Below are 23,168 nucleotides of genomic sequence, written 5' to 3'. Positions count from 1 at the left end.
GCAACATGTCAACCATGTGGTTTGCCTGGCTTGTTTATCAAGGCAGATGTCCATACCTAATTTTTCACCCAGAGTAAAGAGCATGCTGTGCTGTCCCTATTTGCCCCTCTTCAGTCCCCAACTGTGGGACCTCTTCACCCTAATCTCTGGGGCTGAGAGGGACCCCTCGAGCAGAAACTGATGGAAATGCTATCATACGCCCGCACACAGATAATGTTCTCATTCTGGTGAACCACTAGAGATAAGGAGTTTAAGTCAGTACAATCAATAACAATCCACAGGCACCTCTGCTACTCCCCTAAATGTATATATTTTATCTCAGTAAATCAAAGGAGTAAAAGTAATCGCCTTTCATGCTTTTATCAATTATGAGGGCATGTGAAAGTCATGTAGAGACTCTTTTTACCCTCTACTGTTTTCATAGTGTCCTTGTGCAGACAGTATCAAATAATCATATTCTGTGTATTTGTTTTAGCATTCAAGTTAAGCAGGACATTTTCTCATGGGACACACCCGATCAGGAAAGTGAATGAGAGAAAGACTTCCATCTTTATTAAAAACAATATTTACATAACAATTCATATATTCAATCATGTGATAGGCCTATGCCTTATGGCATGCAAGGGCTGACTCACAACGTGTAAGGCAAGGCATACTAAATACACATTCTTTTTGAAATGCAGGACTACAAAAAGGCACTTAATAGTTTTTTGAAATATTGGTTATAGCACTGGCAATTCTGCAAGATCATCATTCAAACCTATGCCTTGATGACTTCATTAGCAGGGCTAGAGTATTAAATGTGTAAAGTATTTAAATATTGACATGTCTGATAAACAATAAAACTGATATAACAACTGCATTTTCAATTTATCACAACACTTGAGAAAATCCATTCACAATACTCACTTGTACAAGCAGTCAGTGAAACAGGAAATTCAATTCAATCAATATTTCTGGGCATTGAAATTTCTGAAAATACATGACGTAGGCAACATTTCCATGATTGTGTTAAAAACTATTTTTTCACAAGTACAAAACATACTGATGTTATTTTAACTCATCCCATTCATATTCAAGTTGAGGTAAATATATAATGCATAAAATTACTGTACCAACCAACTCAACATACTATTTGTTTAGTCAATACCATTTAACAGCAACTTATCATTTCTGAAATGCTTGGTTATTTTTCTGTACATTGCAACATTAAAAATTCCTTTTTTCTTAACTAAATAACAAGTTCTGCAACAGTCCGGCAACATACTGGTGGCATTTGTGAGAGTGCAGCAGAGTGGAGTTGAGGCTATCCTCACCTCCTCAACCACCACTGCACATCTCATGATGCTGATTGCTATGGATCAATACATGTCTCCCTACTGCAAAGAGACTGCTATACAGGTACAGATTGTTGCCCGTGGCTGAACAAGGCCTAACACAGCAGGACTTGGAAAGGAATAGCACCAGAGATAAATTAACTTAGGGTGTAGTGTGGTAAACTAGGAAGAGCTGATATTAGACTAGCTGTGTATAGGGACTCTCTGGGTCAAGGTGCATTGATGAGCAATGATGTGGATCTGCATACAATCTAGCAGCAACAGGGAAACCCTGTTATGGGTTGTAGGGTGTGTCATATTAGCCTTATCTAGCACTCACACTCAAGTCTCTTTGGGGCGCAAAGAGGGTTACCCTCGCCTCCCCCAGCACTGATGGAGCCCAACTAATCAGGAGGGGATTCCAGACCTGACCAATCAGAGAAGTCTGACCTAGTTGGGGAATCTCTAACTGAAACGTCTGAGGTATTGAGTATGTGCCTGATTGCTGAGTCTTTGCTATAGTCCAGTAACTAAAATCCTGTAAAAAGATCATGCTTAATGCTTATAGTAAGCTTATAGAATCACCATATTATAGGGAAGGTAGAGAGACTACAACTGAGGTCAATTATTGGCAAATGAAATAACTTCTTGTGGTTAAAACCATTACCAGCAGGCAGATTAAAAAAATCCACTTCTATTTTCAAACATAACATCTGTAGTGATTATCACACCCAACGGACACTGAGAAGAGTAAAACAATAGAAACACACAAACCAGCAGAGACCATAATTTAAAAAAATAAAATAAAACCAATAAAAAGAATAATGAACTGTATTTTCACTATAATATCCTTCACACTGATTAACATCCTATGCCAGAAAACAGAAAAAGACAGCAACCACGTGATAATCACAGGACAAGACCTGCTCAGTCGAAATCCCTGTCTGGGAACATGAGAGGGGCGATGAGGGTCCAGAGGTAGAGACCCAGACCCAGCCAGCTGGAGCTCATCTTCACCCACACTGCCCGCATGCTGCTCTGCATGCTCTTGGTCGTAGTGTCTGGTCTGAGGGAGGACAGAGGGGCGACACTCTGGTTTAGTAAAACCAAGTCAACATGTCAAGTCCACAGAAATTTATCTACACATATTTTTCATATATTTGTGAAAGATAGATTACAAAAAATCACTATGGTGAATGAGTATATTTATACTTTTTTTTTTTTTTGAATCGAGTTCATTTTGGAAACAAAAGGAAAGAAGCTGTGACATTCAAGTTAGGCTCAAGAAATAGAGAGCTTTCAGGTGAAGTGATGCGCCCTCTGGTGGCCATATTGGAGGTCAACAACTCTTGGGCAACGATGACAGAACAGCCGATTGCATTTAACTTGACACTTAAGGCCACATGAACAGCACCAAATCGACATGGTTAAATTCTGTGCCGTTTTTGTCTCAGGACTGATCATTTTGTCATTGATGCATCTGAACTAATTTGTGATTGGACACTGTCAGCCTGTTGCATCTGCAAAAGATAAAAGTTTCAGATGTCTTTCTTTTTCTAGCCCTCTTGTTTCTTGTTTCCAAAATTCTTCACTGGACCTCCAAGATGGCAGCAGCTGTGGTTGCTATATTTCTGACACCGCTGAAAAGTGTATTTTTTCCACATTAGGATTTATGGTAAATATCTAACTTAGATTCATGCATATGAATCTGCCAGGGAGAGATACTTACTGGTACCAGTTGGTGAGGGTCATCATGATGTACAGAGAGGCCAGGAAGAGGTGAAAGTGGAAGAAGGAGTAGCTGTATGTGACGCCCTCCTCCTCGTTGTCCACGGCCCTGCGGATCCCGTCCTCTCCCACCTCACCTTGTCCACCTGAACCTCCGCCGCCCTCCTCTGTCTGCATCAGCTTGTTTACCTGGGTGTTACTGGATGAACGGATACTGGGGGAGAGAGAAGGCATGGGGGATAGAGTAGTGTGAGACAGAGTGAGAAAACAGAGGGAGTCATTTTTTAACATTGCCGTTCCATGAGGGTAAATACAAAAAAAAAAACACAACAGAAAATGTGCTGGAGTTATCTTTGCTACACCTACCTGGCATAGAGAGTGCAGAAGAGGAAGATGATCAAACCAACGATGCCCTGAGCGTCCCACCACTGCACCTGTCCTGGGGCGCTGTCGGGGCCCAGTTCAGTGGTGTTGACGTTCGACACTAGACTCAACAGGCTGGGGTTACACTTACGATCTAAGACATCATCACATACACAAACACAAAATTAGACATTGTAATATAGAGGAAGTAAAGAAAAATAAAGTGACCCTGTTTACACCTGGCATTAACATGCATCTTTGGGCATTTTCCATCCTGATAATGTCTAAAAATTCAGGTGTAATGCACCCAAGACACACTGAAGAAGCCCAAAAATGCCTCAGAAGCTGGTCATTGCCATATTAATAAAGTGTAAATGCAACAACCATATACTATACAATAACTCACTTAAGTTGAAATGTCTGTTGTGTATTTAAGTGTATTGTCTAATTAATTGTGTTTGTCCTCTGTGATAAAAAATAACTCTAGAAGAACAGCTGTTGCCTGTGATATGCTAACATTATTAGCAAAGGATTATTAGCAAAGGAAGTGCATGTAGTGTTACAACATTTCAGTAGAGAAAGTTACCAGAATGATGATGCACATTTGCATTTTGCAAGGGAAAGAGAATTCTATGTGGATAGTTGAGATGCATGGTTTCTATGTCTAGATACGGGACAAATGTTAAAGCGTAACAGTACTTATGCAGTCTACCACTAACACTACATTTACCACAAGCTTGTCAATTGTTTTTAAAATAAGATTTGCTTGGGAAATGCAGATCACAAAGCATGAGGCAAGGAAGGTGAGCAAACTATTAGCACAAAGTAGCTGTTCATTCGTATATTACAGCTTATAAAACTCACCAGTATAATCAAAATGCTGCAGTAGCCAGGACAGCAAACATAGATATTCAAAATACATGCAAGTATAATCCCAAATGAGTGTGCAACAAAAGCCATAGAGGAGAGATGATAACTGTGGAATGAGACAACAGGAGACTCACTTGGATTGTTGGTCATTGCAGACCAAGTGACATACATGGTGTAGAGGGAGATGAGTGAAGCCTGGAGCAGACCAGAGTGTGGCTGGGCTTCCTGTAACATGCATACAGAAATACATACAGTATTAGAGGGTTTGATGTAGGCCACACCACTGTGCCAGTGACTTTGTAAAATATAACCTGTTAGAATTTGGTCAGTGCACCCACTTTGCCCCCGACACAGCTGTGTATGATGGAAACTTGAGTACAGTTTGCATCAGCATTGCTAGAGCCAGAGCCGTTATGGATATGGACCTTCCCCAGAAAACCAATGGGAGCCATAATAACGGACTCCAGAGTATCATATTTTGTGACTATATTTCCTTGTATTGCTACTTTTTTCTCTGGTTGAACCCTAAATTCTGCCAAATGTGTGAAACTTTGATTAATCATGTTAAGAAAAAACACTCAAGCAATATTTTGTCTTTACTAAAGCCATGAAAGGATACAGCCGATTTATGATTTAGCAAAGACCTTTTTCAAATGAATGACACTCTTGACAGTTCACAACCTCATCAAAACCCACTGGTAGTACTATGTTTGGTAAAGGTATTAAATTTGCAGTAATCTCAAATTGTGTATTTAGTGCATTCAATGCAAGCATATAAGCACATTTGAGCTATTCATGGACAAAGGTCTGACAAGCTTAATAAACAGCAAAATATAAACAAACCTTTGGCTGCCTCAAAACAAAATTGTCAAACTAGTCATCATTGGATGTCAAATATTGTTAGCCCTTGCATCAAAAGCTCACTCAATTGAGATTGGAAACAATATATTCAATCCAATGAATCAATTCATTAATAAATCCAGTAGTGGAGCAACAGTCGTTAAACATGGAGTACCATACTACATTTTACTTCTGGCTCTGCTGTTAATCACAAAACCTTTTCCTAAAATGAGTTAATAATAAGTTGCAAAGTATAACTGCTCTCTGCTGTACCTGTACTTTGGGCAGGATGGAGACAATGGAGATGATGATGCAGAGGATGAGGTTGAGGCTGATGAAGACCTTGTGCTCAGTGCAGTCATCAGGCTGCGTGTAGTAAATGTAGAAAAGCACCACAGCAGTGAAAGCCAGGGCATAGTGGAGGACGGTGAAAGACAGCAGGCCTGGAGGTTACAACATGGAAACCTTGGGTTAAGACTGCAAGTGGTAGACACGTTTAGAATCTATTCAAGGATTAAGACAAAACTTTATTCATATGACTAATATGTAGCTTAGTGTGACATGAATCCTGCCTTCAAAAACCAATACGAGAACACCAGTAACACCTGGCTTTAAGTGAATACTGTACCTGCAAACCAGCATTTGTTGTCACTGCTTTCAGCATTCTCCACCCACACCTTGTTCCAGGAGTGGGCAAAGTCGATGAGGAGAATGAGCTGGATGAGAATGAAAACAAAGGATCCCACCATTCCAAAGTAAAACCACACTGCGAAGTAAAGAGGAAACAGACAGAGCAATAAGCGCAGCTGATCACATTTCCTCAAACTGTTCATCAACAAAAGATATTTCTCCTGTGTCTGAGCCACTGATTAATGATGAAGTCAGTGTCCTCAAGCTAAAAAACATTGCTGTTTAACTTAATTTAACAATGCTTGTTAGTACCAGTATGAAATGCTCCATCAGGGATGAAAAAAGCTCCCACTGTTATCCCAATCAGGATCAGAAACTTAAAGAACCAGAACCTGGGAAAAAAAAAACAATTTTAATTACAAACCCACCATCACAATGGTAGTCAGAGTGAACAGCAACACATACAGAGATGAAAATGCAGATGGTAAGGAAAAGCCAGCTAAATAGTTTCATCCCTGAACACATGAATTTCATATAAGATTCAACCCGTAAGAGTACTCACCCATTTTGGATAGCTGCACGTGGGTCTTTGCTGCTACGGACACGAATCATGATTGCGGCGAAAAGGAAGAAGAAGCAGGCCATGGCGAAGCACATACGGTACACAGACTTGTAGCCCACAATGACGTCGCACTTAACCTGGTTTTCAAAACCTGGTATAGTGCTTCCACCCTGGCAGAACCCCGGGATCTACAAACCCGCAGGAAAAAGGCAGAAAAAAACATCTTTCAATTAAGCTTTACTAGACAGCGTTTACTAGAAAGAATTTGTAAGTGGATTTCCTTGAGCGTACTTGAAGGTAACCAACAGGGGATTTTCCCTCTTATTGTTAAATTATAAAATAACTGTGATAACAACCACTGGCACTATGCTCTATTACTCCTGTTGGCTGTTTACAATGGCCATATTATTCTATTTCCCTTCCGCGCTGCTTTTAATGTGTAACTTATCAGCTTATCTCAGGGGATTTCACAGGCAGTCAAGCCACAGACCAACTAAAACGGCTCATCACAGTTAATTCAAACCAAATATTAGCAAGGTAATCCTATATATAGCATCTGTAAGGAAGAACCAAAGCATACAACACAAACCCTTTGCATAGTTCCAGAAATCTACTGGTAAAGCAATGAACAAAATGCAATAAATCCTGAAGGAGATAACATAATTGTATTAGGGGAACAGTGATCTCACTTTTTGGAGCTGGGCCTCCATTCCAGGGAGAATCATAATGACAGACACCATGGTCCCCATCAGCAAAAAGAAGGAGAAAACCAGCCGAGTGATGGTGGAGTTATTGGAGGAGGGACAGCAGCCACACAGCAGGCATGGTGCTGAGCCACACAGACAGGAGGCCTAGAAGGGATGGAGAGGGAGAGAGAGAGAGAGAGAGAGAGAGAGAGAGAGAGAGAGAGAGCTAAAAGCTATTGGCATTTAGTCTGCTACTTTGGCAGATAACCAACCATCATGACGTTAAAATATTAATCGTGATAGCTGGATTTTTAGAATCCATTAGCCGCTGTGGCCTGGGACGTGAACGGTGAAAAGTGAAGATTCCTACACTGGATCTAAGTCTACGAAGAGCTTAACTCACAACTGAATGATTGACTCGACTATCTCAAAGTCTAAATCCAAATTACCACCTATTAACATGGGCCTGTGGTAATTATAGTGTATGAAGGAAAACTAGGACATCAGACCGCACTTTCAACCTGACTTTTACGATGTAACGTTACGGCCTGAAAACAGGTTAAGACGATCTTTTACACTGTTTATACTGTACTGCGTTATAGCTAGCTGCTTACTGGCATGGGCTCATATTATAACCACGGGCGGTGTTGCTGTCCAAGATCAGGAACAGACACCTGTATGGTGATAACGATCTGAACATCTCCAGTGCAAATAATGATGGCCTTTTCCCTGACACTTCCTCAATCATTACCATGTTGTGGCCTGGTGATTCACTAGCTTGATAAGCCAACTTCCTCGAAATATATTAATGTATCCCTGTGTAAGATGTGGCAGCTACAGCTATTTATATTACGTAAACGTTTTAACTTCAGCTAAAGAGGTTAACTGAAACGTTAAACGCTAGTCTTAGCTAAACAGCTAACGTTAGCTAACGTTAATTTAGCTCGACGAAAGTGAACAAAAGCCTTACGTTATTAATATTCGTATTGAGGTAGATACTTACACAACTAGCTAAGGAACACAAGGCCAGACAAGCCCCCATTTTGATATCAAAACGCTGAAATCAGTAGTATGGTCGCGACGTCCTGCTGCTAGCTCCAGTAAAACCTGCTTTCCCAAACAATCTGACAGACACAAACACACAGGCAGGCGTTCCCGTCTGGGTTTTTCAAAATAAAAGTCCTCACGATAAACCTAAATGACAAGCTTTTCAGAGTAATAGACCTAGAAAGTACCAATGGCGATGCAATGAACATGAACAAAGTGAGTTGAGTGAAAATGAAATTGGAACAGCAAAAAACAACAACTGCATATTAAATTTAGCTGTACAGACCTATTTTTGAGGATGAGAACACAAAACCTACGCTAACCTAAGGCCTACCTTAAGTTACTTGAACTGTGTCTGATGTTGAGCTACCAATTTATTTCAGCCAACCGAAATAGTCCAGCAAGTCTCATTATATGTCTACAGCTACAGCAACAGCCTACAGCAAAAAACTGTTGGTAGTGCGCCGGTATGGTGGGTAACCAACACTATAGGCTAAAGTTCATTAATAATGGTTAGGAGCGTTCAATTGCAACAGGGGTTTCACGACTCACGAGTGACATATTCCTTAAAAAGGCATGCTCTGGAATGTCTGTTCCTTATAAGTAATAGCACACTATATCAGGGACTATATATCCAGAGGTTATTCCACAACTAAGTGAAAGAAAATTAGCAGTTTGCACAAAACGTCTATGGCTCCAATTATGTACTGCGCCATACGTCATCTAGTGGGCAAAGTTATAACGTTTTTAGAGTGTAAAATTGTGTAAAAGAATAAAAAAACCACTGATCTTTGAAAATGCATAGGAAATGCTTGCAAGAAAAGCAATGACCTATCTCCATGATGGCTCTGACACGATTAATTGCCATGCATGCTGTTACCTAAATGCTTGGATCTTTTTCCTTTGCAGGGTGTCTGACAGAGGCCACCTGCACGTGAAGGCTGTTCGGCAGAGCTCAGGGGCTCGAGACGCCAGCACCCAGGACAGCTCCTCATACCAACCCAACCCGCCACACAGACGCAAGTCCCCAGGAATTTATACTATATCAATTTTCCCCATATATTCCTTTTTGCAGAGATTTCTCCTAGCAAACGTGGATCGGTTCAACACCCCCGCATGTTTTCGCTTTGGTTCTGTCCTGAGCATGCACGCTCTACTTCACACCAATTGACCTAAACAGCCAAGATACAATATGTCTCTTCGCAAGCTTTTCTCTTTGCTGCAATCTTATCATTTCTTGCCCGGCATGAAGGTGGGACAGCTACAAGGTTAAAGTGTTTCTCCTGCTGTTAAAGGGCGGCATTTCCAACTGGTAAGTAGGCTAAACCAGCAATTTGAACATTCCTTAATTAACCCAGAACTGAATCATGTATTTGACGCTTGCACTGAAGTTGAAACACACGACTAGAATCATATCCTGGCAACATCAGTCGTATTTTATAATCGGATTCTGAAACATCGCGCTGTTTTGCATTGTGTGTTAGAAAAGGCGATGGATCTGCATATGCATCTAGATTTAAGTCAGGTTTATAGACCAATTAGTTATAGCCGTGCCTGTTGCTAAGCTGTCAAAGTATGAGTTAACGTCAGCCTGTCAATATAAGCACAAGGGTCCTGGTCAATGTGCCCTTGCGACCAGATGAAAGCATGATCTCATATAACCTACTGCAGCAGAGAAACCCCCAAATGTCAAATAGCTTATGCAATGTGAATTCTACACAAATGGCAATTCTAGGCAAAACTACTAAGATTTAATTCAATAAAAGAAGAGTGAGAGACAAAATATGAGAGCCTGCTCATAGTTTGTCTTTGGGGGAGGCTCTTATTTGGATTTGATCTATAATCAATATATGTGAACACTATAGAAGTCTCATCTCTTTCAGAGTGCACAGGTTTATCCCTGACCTCCTGAGGGGATTTCTATGACAGATAGGCCTGGTGATAACACCCCATTAAAGGAGGTAGACAGAACTTTTTCAGGGGAGTGATTAATCTCAAACTGTTAGGAATCTCTGCATCCCAGAGGCATTTCTGTCTGTGTTTATTTACAGTGTCACCCCGACAATGTTCCTATCACCGAGGTCTTACATAAGTCTCGCAGGGAGAGAGATGTATCTGTGCACTCAATTCCAACAGCACACAACCTTATCATGGGCATTTTTGTAATGCTGAGAAAGGATTTTGTATGTTCACAAATTCATAGAATAGGCTATGTTCACAAATAAATAAATCATTCTTATTCACAGATGTCACCATAACAAACACAGGATAACCAAAGTGGCTGATCTTGTAATTAGACATGTCTGGGCAAAGCTAAGGATCTTGGCCATGAGAATAGATGAGGCAGAAGGGGAAAGTTAAGCTCAGATAGTAAGGACACAGACTCGGGATGCATTTGGTCCACAGCTTATCTACAGCAGAGCCTCCTGTTTCTCATAATCCCCAAACCTCATGCAAAATGTATAGCCAGGCTGACAGGATGAAAGAGAGGGGTGGAGACCTTAACTGTTGTAGAGCTCTGATGCACATGAAGTCAGCCTCCATGATTCTGTTATCGGCTTGACAAGGAGAAAAGGAGCATATAGCAATAGATTTATTGGTATTACAGCCTAAAATAAACTCAATGAAGGTATATAGCCATGAATACCAAAGTCACAAATGCAATACAAGATTTATATTACCTGTAATATACTCAGCATGCATGGATTTTACTGTTTAGTTTAACACATGCAATGTACAGTATAGTGTTCATATTGGCATTGGTTTCACCGTAAACATTATTTACACAGAGACAAACTCTTGTAATGACATGTTACCCAAGGATATGTTAATGGAGGCCGCATTGGGGTTTGTTGTTTGAAATCTGCAGCACGCTTGTTTTTTTATTCCTGGGGCCACTGCAGTTGTTTGGCTTCTTGAAATAGAAAGCAAACAGGGGGTGCGTCCCGTTCATTACTGCTCGTTTCCTCCCTCACTACCACTCGTCTCCTACCAGGGAGTAACACGGAGGAGGCGAGGGAAGGAAGGGAGGAAAGCGAATGAGAGAAGGAGGAGAAGTGAACAGAATCGGGGCAGTTGTTCCTACTATCATCATAAGCTAGGATTTAAGGTGTTGCTAAACGAAGATACTTTATCACCCCGATTTTTGCATCTTTACACTGGTTGCCAGTCAGTTTTAGAATCGATTTCAAGGCTTTACCGTTACTTTTAAACTTGGCAAGGTTTGGTCCCTAGCTATATCACAGACCTTTTAACCCCCTATGAACTTGAGTGCAGTGTGAGATCCTCTGGCAGGGCTCTTCTTAAAACTCATTTCTATAGATTTGCTTTCTAATTTATCTTAATCTTCCTATCCTTTTTATTTCTTCTGGTCCCGTTTTATTTTTTATTCCATGTGTTATACTGTTTCTTTTGTTTTTATGTGAAGCATTGTATAAACTCTGTTTTTAGATGAGTGCTATATAAATAAAGCTTATTATTATTATCCCATTCCACGTGGCACTGTCACATATATATGGTATACACTTTTTGGTTGAAGGAACAGCAACATGGTTCCCATAGCACAACCTGGCCAAACTATATCAATTGTTTTGAATGTCATTCTTTCTAGCCTATATCTCTCTTGTGGCTTCTCTCCTGCAGCCTGTTGAGGAACACTGAGATGACCGAGGCGCCTGTGCTGGACTTTGCTTCCTCAGGCCGCACTGGGCGCAGAAATGCCTTGCCGGACATCCTGGCCTCACCAGCAGGCGTCAACCCAGTGGATCTGTCCCTGAAGCTGGCAGAGTTGGCCCTAACAGGTGGGGTCGTTGCAGGGTCAGACACACACACACATGCACACATCTGGTCTTGAGCACGTGCACGTACATTAAATAACAAACTGCATCATCTTCCCCTCTCTCAGATGGTCCAGGTGGGCCCCAGTCGCCAAGTACAGTGGACCCTTCCTCCACTCCCACCGGCAGCACAGAAGGGATGGAAGCCTCTTAATGGATAAAAATGGCTCCATATGTCTTGGAACCCAAAACACATTTAGCAAAGTACAACTTATTTAATCAGGAAAGTAGACTAAGAACACAGTTTCTATACAACATCAGCCTGAAGGAGTTGCTGCAAGGGTAGGGAAGGTTAAACACCCATTCCTGAGAGCTGCAGAGTAATACCAAAGTTTGTCCTGTTGTAGTAGCTCCGCTGTTGGGTTAAGAGGTCAAGTGCCTTGTTTAAGGACACTTGGGAAGGGCAATCAAGCGAGGGGAGAGCACTTTTAGTTTATTTCCCATGGTCAGAATTTTTCCCAACCAGTCCAGAGACTAAAACTGGGATTTAAGCCTTCGGGTAACAAGCTCACTTCTCTAGTCATTGTGTTCCTTCCCAACAACCAACTATGTTGACTGAAATTTACAGACCAAAGATGAAAAATGCAGTATGTTTGAGAAGGAATGAGATAAAAGGGCAGGGGAGCAAAAGATGCAGCTGTGACAGTTTTAATGATTGTGATGGTTTTATTTAATTATCTATTTTCTTTCAATTGGAGGATGATTTTATACAAAGATTTTTTACAACCAATCTATTGAGAATAGTTATGATGTATGAATTTTGTGCATGGTTTAAGTAAGCGGGAATTTCTATGTACATTAAATCTGTAGCAGAATAAAAAGGTCACATCACTGTTCAGTGCTATCAAAAAAAGTGTAGCGCATGAATAAAATATTGATTTTTGGATGTGGTGATAGATAGAACAATAATCTTTTGATAGAACAACAATGTTCATTCTCTACTACTTTTGCAAATTCAAAATTCCTCAATCATAAACAATAATGATCGTTGTTTTAGTCAATTACTGAAGTTGTTATCACATATTGTTGTTTACTGGTAAACAAATTAAACTGTTGACACAGTGTCAGCACTGATCTGAAATATTACAAGTAAGGACTCATTATGTAATCATGATACTGTCCACTTAATATAGGTATGAATAACATCTGTTGCTGAATTTAATTAAAATTCTAATTAGTAGCATATATTTTTGGGTCCTATGTATGTTGAATAAATACTCTATTTTCTACACAATTGTCTGTGCATTGTTCATTTCTGTCAGTTTCTATCCATCTATTCAACACTAGGTGGCAGCATTTCCTCAATTACACTACTGCCAAGCAGTATGGTAGGTTACTATGTAAAATATACAGTATTTCAGATCACAAAAGATTAATCAATATTCAATAATTTGACAACAAAATATTAAGACGGTCATCAGGTTGGGCTTCACACAGAGCTTGACCTCTTCACTGAACATGTTCCTGCACAGAAACATTACACACTGTAAAACTAAAAGTAAACTGTGTGCTTTTAACTGTGAGCAACATCAAGCATCCTAAAGTGGAGGGAGTGGAGTTAGGTCATTTTGGGAGACAGTTTGTCTGTGATTTAATGTCCCAGTCCCAGCATGCCTCGCACCACACCAGCCCCGGCAGTCAAATCTAATCTAATCTATCAGTAGAGCAGCATTAGAGAGCTGCATTTTAGCCTGTAAACTGAACTCTGGTGCAGTTGTTTTTGGAGTATTTTGGGAGGAGGTTAACAAGCCACTTATTACATTGTTACAGATGTTAACCAATTCACTAAGATCTTTGTGTCATGTTGAAGAAGGAAAATGTCAGCCTTACAGCCCCGTTTGATGGTTCATAGATTTAAAAAAACAACAACCTTTTCAGGTAATAATTCTCAGACATTTTTGATGCTGCTGTAATCAACACTAAATCAGGTTGAACGCAAAAGGAGAAAGATCATATATCAGATATCTTGACACTTGGGTCTATTGCTAATGTCTTCATTTATGACTGTTTGACTCTCTATTGGTTGAACAGAGACATCTGGTGTTTTGGATTAAAGGAAGTTTAATTAAAGTAAGATCCTTCATAATGTCAAACCCATCTGTGCCACTCCCAATGACCACAACAACTCCTCGTCTCTCAGCTTTCCCATTCCACTGCATAAAGTGCTCATTGGCAGCAGAATGAATGAAGAAGGGTAACTTTGTGCTGTTGATACTGTATCTAACTTTGTCTGTCTTGTTGCCATAGCCACCAGGCTCGGAGACAGCTCACGGATCATCAGAGAGGGTGACATGAGCTTGGTCCATGATGCCAGCTGCTCTATCTATAAAATCATATGGTTGCGTAGAAACACTGTGATTGTCAATATGTTCTATATTAGATACATCGTTTCTCTGCAACTTATGTGTTTGAAGATAAAGTTATGATGTATTGAACTGAAGGACAGAGCCAGCCCTACATTTTGGGGGGTCCAGGATGGCATTTGAAATAGGACACATTCATTCAAACTCCAGTCTACTCGGAAAGGAATGCATTTCATCACTGGAGCTCACCTTAATCATCATAAGAGTAGGGACGTCCTGCTGGCTAGGGGCGACATGGCGACTAGCCTGATGTGTGGTAGAGCTCAGGGGATTATGCTCTTATTCTTGGAATTAATTATTTGAAAAGTAATTGCAATGAGGAAACTAAATTGTTACATTTTCAAAAACCTGAATGGCTTGATTTTATTTTAAAAACATCCTCACAAGTTGGCATCAAATGATTATTTCAAGGGAGGGAGTTAAAGACATGAAAGTTGCAGATAATCAAATTCAGTGTGTGTCAAGCGCCTGCATATATTACTCAGTACAATGATCCTCAAAGGATGGTCCGGGGACCCCAAGAAGCCCTTGACGATATTCCAACGGGCCTCCAGAAAAATTAAGAATGATTTAACTTCATCACTGTAATAACACTTTTGGGCTTTAAAGCTTAAGATTACTGTAATAAGCACAGTTGCATAAGGCTGCCACCAGCTTTATAAAAACTGTCCAGTCTGGGGTCAGAGACTGGAAAACACCCTCTAAAAAAATAGTGACATATAACAAAAAGCAACTACTTTATCTGGTAGTTCATAACAGCAAACCAAACTTTTACTAAATAATCCACATATGCAAATAAACCCACTAAACCTGGCTCTATCTAACTGGTTCTAGGGCTTAGGAAAAAAAGCAAACATTAATAGCTAACTATGGCGCAAGTATATGTAACGCTGACTGAGTTGTAACTCCTGTACCTGTGCAGGGCTGCACTTGCTCTGACAAACAATGTTTAATAAAACACAACATTAATTCTGTAATCAAGCAGGCGCAGACACTGATGCTGAGTTTACTATCCGCCCTGGACAGCAGCACCCTGAGCTAAAAATAAAAAGCATCATTCCTATGGCAACAAGACAGTCTTACATGCTTTTAGTGAGTAAAATGAATGGGAGCTGCTCAACGAGAGTGCCTACTACATCACTACAGCCTACTAATGAAGAAATATGATTTGTGCTGCCCTAAAATTACACCAGGCCAGTGTTCAGTCAACTGGGGCAGACAAATATTTAAAGAGGATGTATAAGCTATCAATCCATTAATGCAAGTACTTGACTGATGAGGCAATCTCAGTAGAGTAATGTTGAATCATGGTTAACTAATAGTTTAGATAAACCACAGTAAGGTCATGTACTTCAGTGTCTTACCGAAGTGGAAAAATCTGTGTGTCCAGTGCTAAAGAACACAGAAACCTGAATGTCATGATATAAAGGGATGATTATCCACTGAGATCTTACCATTTCATACACCTCAATCTGATTACCATACAGTGATGCCACCAGTGACCGGCCGTGCATTAGAGCCAATCAAACTGCAATGAGAGTGTCAAAGGGTTGTAGGGGGAGAGAGAGGGTCAGTTGAGCTCAGACAAGCAGCACATGCTGCAAAACGTGCCAGCTTAGTGCCAGCAAAGAACCAGAGGGAAGAGGGGAGGAATAACTATTCTAGTTCATATCATATACTATCATCCTGAGTGACAGACTTGAATTGACTGCGTCCTTCTTCATGTCAAAAATGTATATTTGCTGACAGTATATTCAGTGACTCTATCTGTAATTTCAGGGCCTATTAGTATAGAGTGCAAAGGACAATGCAACGATTGATAGATGAAAGAACAATTTTAGAAAGAGAGAGAATCAGCATATGGGTGACCGAGAATCCCCATACTGCTGCGGGGAAGGGAATACCTTATGTAATGTCCATGTTTTATTCAACATATGGGGGAGGGGGGCACTTAGTTCATCTACTGTAATAGCAAACTTCTGCCGGGAGAAGCTATTATCACTCTGTGGGAAGACATGCAAAGAGAAATTTGGGCAACCAACTGTGCAGCATCTTTAGAGAATATATACATGCAGACATTGACAATGAACCGGTTTTTAGCAATATGCCTATTGATTATTATTGATAAAAAGGTGTAGATATTCCTGATGCATTTAAGAGTAACTGTAATATCTACTGGTTAAAGAATATGTTGCAGCATACAAGTTGACAAAGGATCAACGTTAATGCATATTTCACACCCATTTGACATACAGAAATTACCTTCAATGACTTAATTTCCCCTCTGGGATCAATAAAGTTCATCTTATCTTAAATCTTAAAAGTTTTTTTCTTTTCAGTTTGTGAAAATGTGTCTGGAGGGGGCAGATTTTTAACTGAAAACAAAACTCCATGCTACCAACGCCTGTAACCTACTGGGCGTTTTAGCCACTCACTCTTTTCAGGCACTTATAATCACCTCTTTTGTTCTGGTGCTGGCGGGTTCCCCTGGCCCGCAGCAGTTGAGCAGCTGATATCTGCCTCACTATTGTGCTGTTCGTAGGACGCAGCTGCCAGGATTACAACTTTACTCTCATCCATCGCTGCTCTTTCATCACTCACTCCAAGGAAATGCTTGTAGTTTTCCACTTAAGCAACGGCTGCACTCAAACAAACAAAAGAAAGACGTTAGGAGGAATAAAAAGGACTGTCTGTTTGTTGGGTATTATGGAAACACTGTGAAATGCGATTAAATACAACAATAAATCTGGGAAACTCCTTAAACCTAGCCTGAAGATAACTGGTGTAAGTCAAGGGCTGAATCAAATTAAAATTGTACTTTTATATTGATAATTGGCATCTGCAAATGTCCCAACTGGCATTTGTCCAGTTTTGTTGAAGACAAAATCCACATGTGGCCAAAGTCTTTCTCATGCATCATGTTCATAACTGCACAGCTTTTAGCATGTGTTTCAGAATATTATTTCTGTTCTACACTGTTAGAGGAGGGCAGCTCAAAACACCACCACTGGCTTTTGAAAGCAAGAAAAATAGTGCACCCAAGCTGAGAACTGGGATTTGCAGGGGTGCAAAGCTAAAACGGTGTACACTACACCAAACATCAGCATTCAAGTTCTCTGAAATGCAAAACAGGCTTTTAAAATCTCCCTGTTTTTTTTTGATGCACTTAAAAGCCATCAAAACACCATGTATAACAAGGCACAATGTTTTGATATAGTGTTTCATAACACTCAACAGGGAGTGTGTTGGGACTCTCTGAGGTTGTCTGTAAACACTCTTCACACCTTCAGTTGGTGGCAGCTCACTTACCGCCACAATCTGGTTTTCAAAAATTAAGTTTAATGTATCCTTTGAAACACAGCAACCCAGGGAATGATGAAAGTCTCCATTCATTTTCAGCTACCAATTACAGGGACAAGGAAAAGATGAGTCAGTGTTTACAGGTAAACATTCTAATTGACCATGACCTGCCATTAGTAGAATATCTCAGAATAATCTGGTGGATGTTTGAGAGAGAGAGAGAGAGAGAGAGAGAGAGAGAGAGAGAGAGAGAGAGAGAGAGAGAGAGAGAGAGAGAGAGAGAGAGGAACACAGTGTGACGAAGTAGTTTATGGCAACATCATAATTCAAAAGTGTCAGTGATTTCACTACTATACACTGCCACATACCAAGCCCACTTCACTGCACCAGTATTTATTTCAGTCAGACTTACCAGGTCCCCTTCGATTTACATAATTATCATCAAACATTTGGCTATTGTAACTGATTTAACTGACAGTAACAGTGCTGCCATAATGTGATGGTTGACCCTGGGGTCTTGTGCCTTTGTTTTGTCTGAGCACACGCAGTTGCAAAGACTTTCATGATTGGTGGATTTAGGCCAATGCCTGAGAAGAGCTGTGATGACGTTGCAATTCAGTAGATTTTTGCGCGAAGCTGCTGAGGCTGGCGCGGACAGACAAGACCTTGGTGACCGGAGGGCAGCACCGTAACCCCAAGCACTTGACGGTGAGAACAAAGTTCTGGTTGCTAAATGTTTAACTAGTCTTTAGGACAACTGAAACAAAGGCACAAGCGATGATAATGTATTTTAGATTAATTTGGACACATTTGCAGCATTCAATTGGAACAGATTCAGCATAGTTGAAGACGTCAGGTAACAGCCGTTAACTTCGACAACTAACGTTAACGTTATGGCCGCTATTCAGGTTTGTTAACAAAGATCATTTGTCGAATTGGTGTCAAGTATTTCGCCTTGGTCTTGTGTCGCGGTTTGAATATCTGGAGGTATTCATGTTTCAAAAGGTATCTGGTCTTTATTAATGTATGAAAGGCATCATTCAACCTCATAGCTTGTCAGATACTGAGGTGAGCGAACTAACGTACCAACTTAGTCAGCTAACGTTAGCTAGACAGCTTTGTTTGGGTGAAGATCTAGTTATGAACTGAGATAAACCTACAGTGGTTGAGGCTCGGGTCAGGTGGTTCACTTCTTTCTTACCGCTAACGTTACTTGGGAATCTACTTGTATTTTTTTCCGAAAGTTGCATTGACTGATAAATGTTTGTATGGTAAATGGAGTCTGGCGGAAATGTATGTAGTTATGTGTAACAGACTCACATCCTGCCTGACTTGAGACCCTCCGTTGTGTGAATTTGCTTCACTTTCTAACGTTACAACAGCTGGGGCATCAGTGGGCGGGGAACTTGTTTTGTCTGCAACATGTGTGACATGCTAGGCAAATTTAACTGATGATTCATTTCGTAGAGTCTAGATGGTGAATATTCGACTAACGTAACGTTAGTCCCCTAGTAGTTAACGTATTATATTTGCCAAAAAAGTAATGTTGACCAGTATTCACGCTATAGCCTACGTACCTGCCGCTGTGCAATTCGTATGAATAGTGAGAAGATACAGTACACGTGTGAGATTAGTCATTAACTAAATGCCACTTGAACCTACGTGTTTGCTACTTATAAAAAAGCTTTATGAGTCGAAGGAGAGTTGACTATATCAACTTGTATGCCTGACTGATCTGCTATTCTGTCAAAACATGAGCGCTCCTCAGCTCCGGCACCATGGCTGCACATCTGCTGCAAAACTAGTGATGCATCCGTTCACAAATGGACATTTGGCCCAAGTGAAATAGATATTTTTGCCCATTATCCATTCACAGATGTGCACAGACATGCTTGATGTGTTGCTTCATACTAGACTGATCTCTATTTTGTCATGTTTTCTTCCAGTGATATTAACTGTAACAACTCTGCTGAAATGGCGACCTCTGGAGGTAGGTGGATTTTACACACAAACAAAACAGTTGTGTGGATGAGTGGTCCTTTGGGATGTAGCCTAAAGATACATTCAGCAAACGGTTCAGTTCAATACACAATACTGGGTTCAGTATTTTTTTATTTATAGGGAAACAAAATCTAAATGCAAACCAAATAGGGGGACGACAGGTCCCTAAGTTAAATTCAAAACTTTTAAATACTTTTTTAATGCCAGTTCAAATCAAATGTAAGACCAATTTCATCTCCAAATAAGCCAGAAGAGTTAAAAAACAAAAATAAAACAGGTATACATCTATCAAAACCAGGAACATTTCTCACTAGAAAAATAGCGCAAAGAGAAACAGCTGTGTTTTTAAGACCTCTGAAATCATAACTGAAGTGCAACATTTAACCATATACCGACAACTGGAACTTTTAACTTTAACTTTGACCATCGCCTGCACTTGTCAACACTCAGTCCTCCTCTTTTTCAGACATCCAAGTTAAGGAGCTAGACAAGCGTGCTTCAGGTCAAGCCTTTGAGGTCATCCTGAGCCCCTCGGCCCCAGATGCCAAGGGGGAATTTCCCCTGTCCCCCCCTAAGAAGAAGGAAATGTCCCTGGAGGAGATTCAGAAGAAACTGGAAGCTGCAGAAGAGAGACGCAAGGTATCTCCAGAAATGACATAAATCACTAACGGATGAGGACAGATTATCCCTGTGCAAACCGCTGTTATGACTGAGCAGTTCAGCCTAGAGCCTACCAGCCCACACATCAGGTTTAGGGTTTTAGATTTATTTCCATTCAAGTTCCAGGAAATAAACTTACTGTAAAAGTTCTGTTTCTTCACGTTGTCAGAATCAAGAGGCTGAGGTGCTGAAACACTTGGCTGAGAAACGAGAGCATGAGAAGGAAGTAATCCAGAAGGCCATGGAGGAAAACACCAACTTCAGCAAGATGGCAGAAGAGAAGCTCAATCAGAAGATGGAGGCCAACAAAGAGAACCGCACAGCGCGCATGGCAGCACTCAATGAGAAATTCAAGGAGAAGGTAAACCCCTGTCTTCATCTTCATCTTCAATGTTTAAATAAATGAAAACAGTAATTACAACTTTGTGATTTTTCTATCTTCTTTAAAAAAAAAATTTTACAGGACAAGAAGCTTGAAGAAGTACGGAAGAACAAGGAGACAAAAGAAAGAGAGAACTAATTTGTTAAGGATTTGAAAAAGATTTTTTTTACATGTCCAAAGATATATATTTTTTTGTTCACTGATGCTTATACAGTATATTATTTGTTCAATCTTAATTTTTAATGTTACCCAATGTTAGATTTGGTGTGGATATAGAATGGCTTTTCTTCACTTGTAGGTTTGTGTATTGCAGCTGATAATAATAATCTGTATTTTTTGTGGTAAAAAATATTTTTCCCGTAAGGAAGCATGCCACTGCAACAAATTGGCCCTTATTCTTGTGCATGTTAAAATACATCTGCGTGTTCTAAACTGAATAAAGATACTGTTGTCAAGATGTATCTCCATTTATTGATTTTGGACTGAAGTTGAAGTATTCTGTGGGATATCCAGGTTATACCATTAAAGGTAAATCCTGATGTTTGAGGAGAAGGTTTCAGTTGGATGCCTTAGGGCCTAATGACAACTATGACATAGATATAGTTTATTTTCCTTAGTGGGTGATGAAGACAAACAAAATCAAAAATCTGAGTTGAAGGGAGAAACAGCTGACATGTGGCACTTGGGATATTCGCCCTTATTACCCCCTAATAACTGCCTGAAGAGTCTGGCATGAACTGAAACAGCAGCAGTCCCACATTCATATCTTTGACTCTGCTGACACCTAGTGGCAATTAGTATATCTGAACAACTGAGTAGTGTGATTGTTTCTAGGCCTGAAGTGAATCAATTCAGGAGGTGGATCTTCCAATTGGATTTGAATTACATCAGGGGACTAGAGCTGGAATCTAGGGACTCTCATCTTGGTATCCAAATGAGAAATTTGGTATCTCACTCTTGGGCCCCGGCTCATTAAAACACTCTTGACATGTTAATATCGACTGCCAGTAGGCTGACAACCCATTTGGCTCCAATCATTTGGGACTGACAGCTCTGTATTAATCAGTGGATTTCATTTTAATTTAGTCAAAATAAGTAAACTGACCCTTACCTCCCTGATCTATTTTTTTCCCCTTTATCATAGACATTTCGGAAGTTTGTTTGTGTATTCTATCTGCTTGAATTAGATTCCAGTATAGCTTGGTTGGAAGTTAATAGTTGAAGCTGATTTGTAACGATATGGCCGCCTAATACACAGACGCACCAATGATCTGGGTGAATATGACACATGATATGTAGATTATAGGCTACAATGAGGCATTTTGAGTTTGAAATTTCTCCCTGGGTGATGGCATCTGGAATACTTATTCTGTGTTGTTTTAAATACTACTCAATGACATTATGTAACTGAAAAATAAATATGACCCAAAGCCTCAGTAAAGGATACTGTTGAAAAATTATAGTTTCCAAATTATGTGAAAGGGTTTTATCAAAACTAAAATCAAAACAAAAAATTAGAACCACATATACAACAAACTAAATACAATAGCAAAAATATTTATGGGGAATCAATCAAACCCAAGGTAAGAATAAATTAGTGCTGAGGTACATTATTGGTGAAATACTCCTTTTAGTATCAAAATATAAGGTAATATACAGTCCGTACTGCATAGAAAAACTTACACTACATTAACAAAACTGTACAAATATTGTGCATTGTCAACATAAAACTGCATAATTCCCTATGCCATACAACTGCAATCTCATCAGTCAATAATAGATTGTAAAAAATCACAACCCTCCTAGTCTATGAACTTGACAAGAACACCCAAACTTTAATTGACAGAGGAGGAAAGAATTCTTGTACCAATTCAATTTACATTTGGGGACTCTGAAATGCCCACCCAAGGGGGATACTGGGTGCTCTCGTACCTGGATGTTGGGGTCGGCCATGATCCTCTGGTGATGGGCTGTTGCAGACAGCTTGGAGGGGAGGACGCTACCTGACTCCCTATTTTTCCTATACTGCTGTTGTCATGGCTTTCATTGTGAGACAGTTCAGACATAGTGATAGAGGAGTAGCAATACCTTCTGGTTAGCGCCAGACAGTCTCTACATGGTTGATCAATGACAGCCTGTTGTCTATATCTACACCCAGGTGCTTCAATCAGGTACTAATCATTCACAATCACAGGGAAGCGGATTCACATCTGTCTTCAGTTTTCGTAACATTAAGCATGAGAGAGTGTTTATTTCATCACTGGACAACACTCTGACTCTCACACTTGTAAGCAGTAATGTCAGTATCATCATGCATGTGGCTAAGGATGGCACCTATCATCATAAATCACCTGAAGAGACACATAACTTAGATGTCCCAGTGTTAATGGTTACAACTTGGCTCAGACAGACATTAAACAGTGGTATTTTATTCTAAAGGGTTTGACAATAGTCTTGACTTAGTTTCTTGCAGAGAACATGGGGAGAAATGGCCGACTAAAATCTACAAATGACAAACTATAAGCCTGAGGGTTCTTTAGCTGTTTTACAACTAGCTGCACTAATCTGTTGCATGCATTATCGC

The 23,168-nt window shown here is 40.1% G+C and overlaps 2 protein-coding genes across 4 annotated transcripts; one reads left to right on the top strand and one right to left on the bottom strand.

Annotated features, from left to right (window-relative positions):
- Window positions 1-530: 530 nt before the first annotated feature.
- Window positions 531-8,118, bottom strand: serinc2l (serine incorporator 2, like). The gene is made up of 10 exons (XM_071901606.2): window positions 7,999-8,118; window positions 6,999-7,160; window positions 6,310-6,497; window positions 6,060-6,139; window positions 5,746-5,883; window positions 5,391-5,560; window positions 4,412-4,502; window positions 3,411-3,561; window positions 3,046-3,258; window positions 531-2,382 (listed from the first exon to the last, which is right to left on the bottom strand). The coding sequence occupies exons 1-10, from the start codon at window positions 8,035-8,037 to the stop codon at window positions 2,244-2,246; spliced, it is 1,371 nt and encodes a 456-aa protein (XP_071757707.1). The 5' UTR covers window positions 8,038-8,118; the 3' UTR covers window positions 531-2,243.
- A 10,057-nt stretch (window positions 8,119-18,175) lies between these two features.
- On the top strand, window positions 18,176-21,045 carry stmn1b (stathmin 1b). Of its 3 annotated transcripts, none has more exons than XM_071901609.1 (5): window positions 18,176-18,249; window positions 19,488-19,531; window positions 20,009-20,181; window positions 20,372-20,563; window positions 20,666-21,045. In XM_071901609.1, exons 2-5 carry the CDS (start codon window positions 19,516-19,518, stop codon window positions 20,720-20,722), a joined length of 438 nt encoding a protein of 145 aa, XP_071757710.1. In that variant the 5' UTR covers window positions 18,176-18,249; window positions 19,488-19,515; the 3' UTR covers window positions 20,723-21,045. The 3 variants fall into 3 exon arrangements, with proteins under 3 accessions (XP_071757710.1, XP_071757712.1, XP_071757711.1); XM_071901611.2 differs by having other exon boundaries at window positions 18,239-18,260; XM_071901610.2 differs by lacking the exon at window positions 18,176-18,249 and adding an exon at window positions 18,384-18,449.
- The last annotated feature ends 2,123 nt before the right edge of the window (window positions 21,046-23,168 follow it).

The sequence above is a fragment of the Centroberyx gerrardi genome, chromosome 12 (assembly GCF_048128805.1).
Source record: "Centroberyx gerrardi isolate f3 chromosome 12, fCenGer3.hap1.cur.20231027, whole genome shotgun sequence".
NCBI classification, from domain to species: domain Eukaryota; kingdom Metazoa; phylum Chordata; class Actinopteri; order Beryciformes; family Berycidae; genus Centroberyx; species Centroberyx gerrardi.
The sequence above is the reverse complement of the archived record's forward strand: the minus strand, read 5'-3'. Positions and strand labels throughout refer to the sequence as shown.

Coding starts and splice junctions, on each gene's coding strand:
- serinc2l (XM_071901606.2), bottom strand. CDS start 8,037: ATGGGGGCTTGTCTGGCCTTGTGTTCCTTAGCTAGTTGT. Junction 7,161..7,998: donor TGTGTTCCTTAGCTAGTTGT/GTAAGTATCTAC, acceptor CATCCCTTCTAG/GCCTCCTGTCTGTGTGGCTC. Junction 5,884..6,059: donor TGATGGAGCATTTCATACTG/GTACTAACAAGC, acceptor TTTACTTCGCAG/TGTGGTTTTACTTTGGAATG.
- stmn1b (XM_071901609.1), top strand. Junction 20,182..20,371: donor CTGCAGAAGAGAGACGCAAG/GTATCTCCAGAA, acceptor TCACGTTGTCAG/AATCAAGAGGCTGAGGTGCT. Junction 20,564..20,665: donor ATGAGAAATTCAAGGAGAAG/GTAAACCCCTGT, acceptor AAAATTTTACAG/GACAAGAAGCTTGAAGAAGT.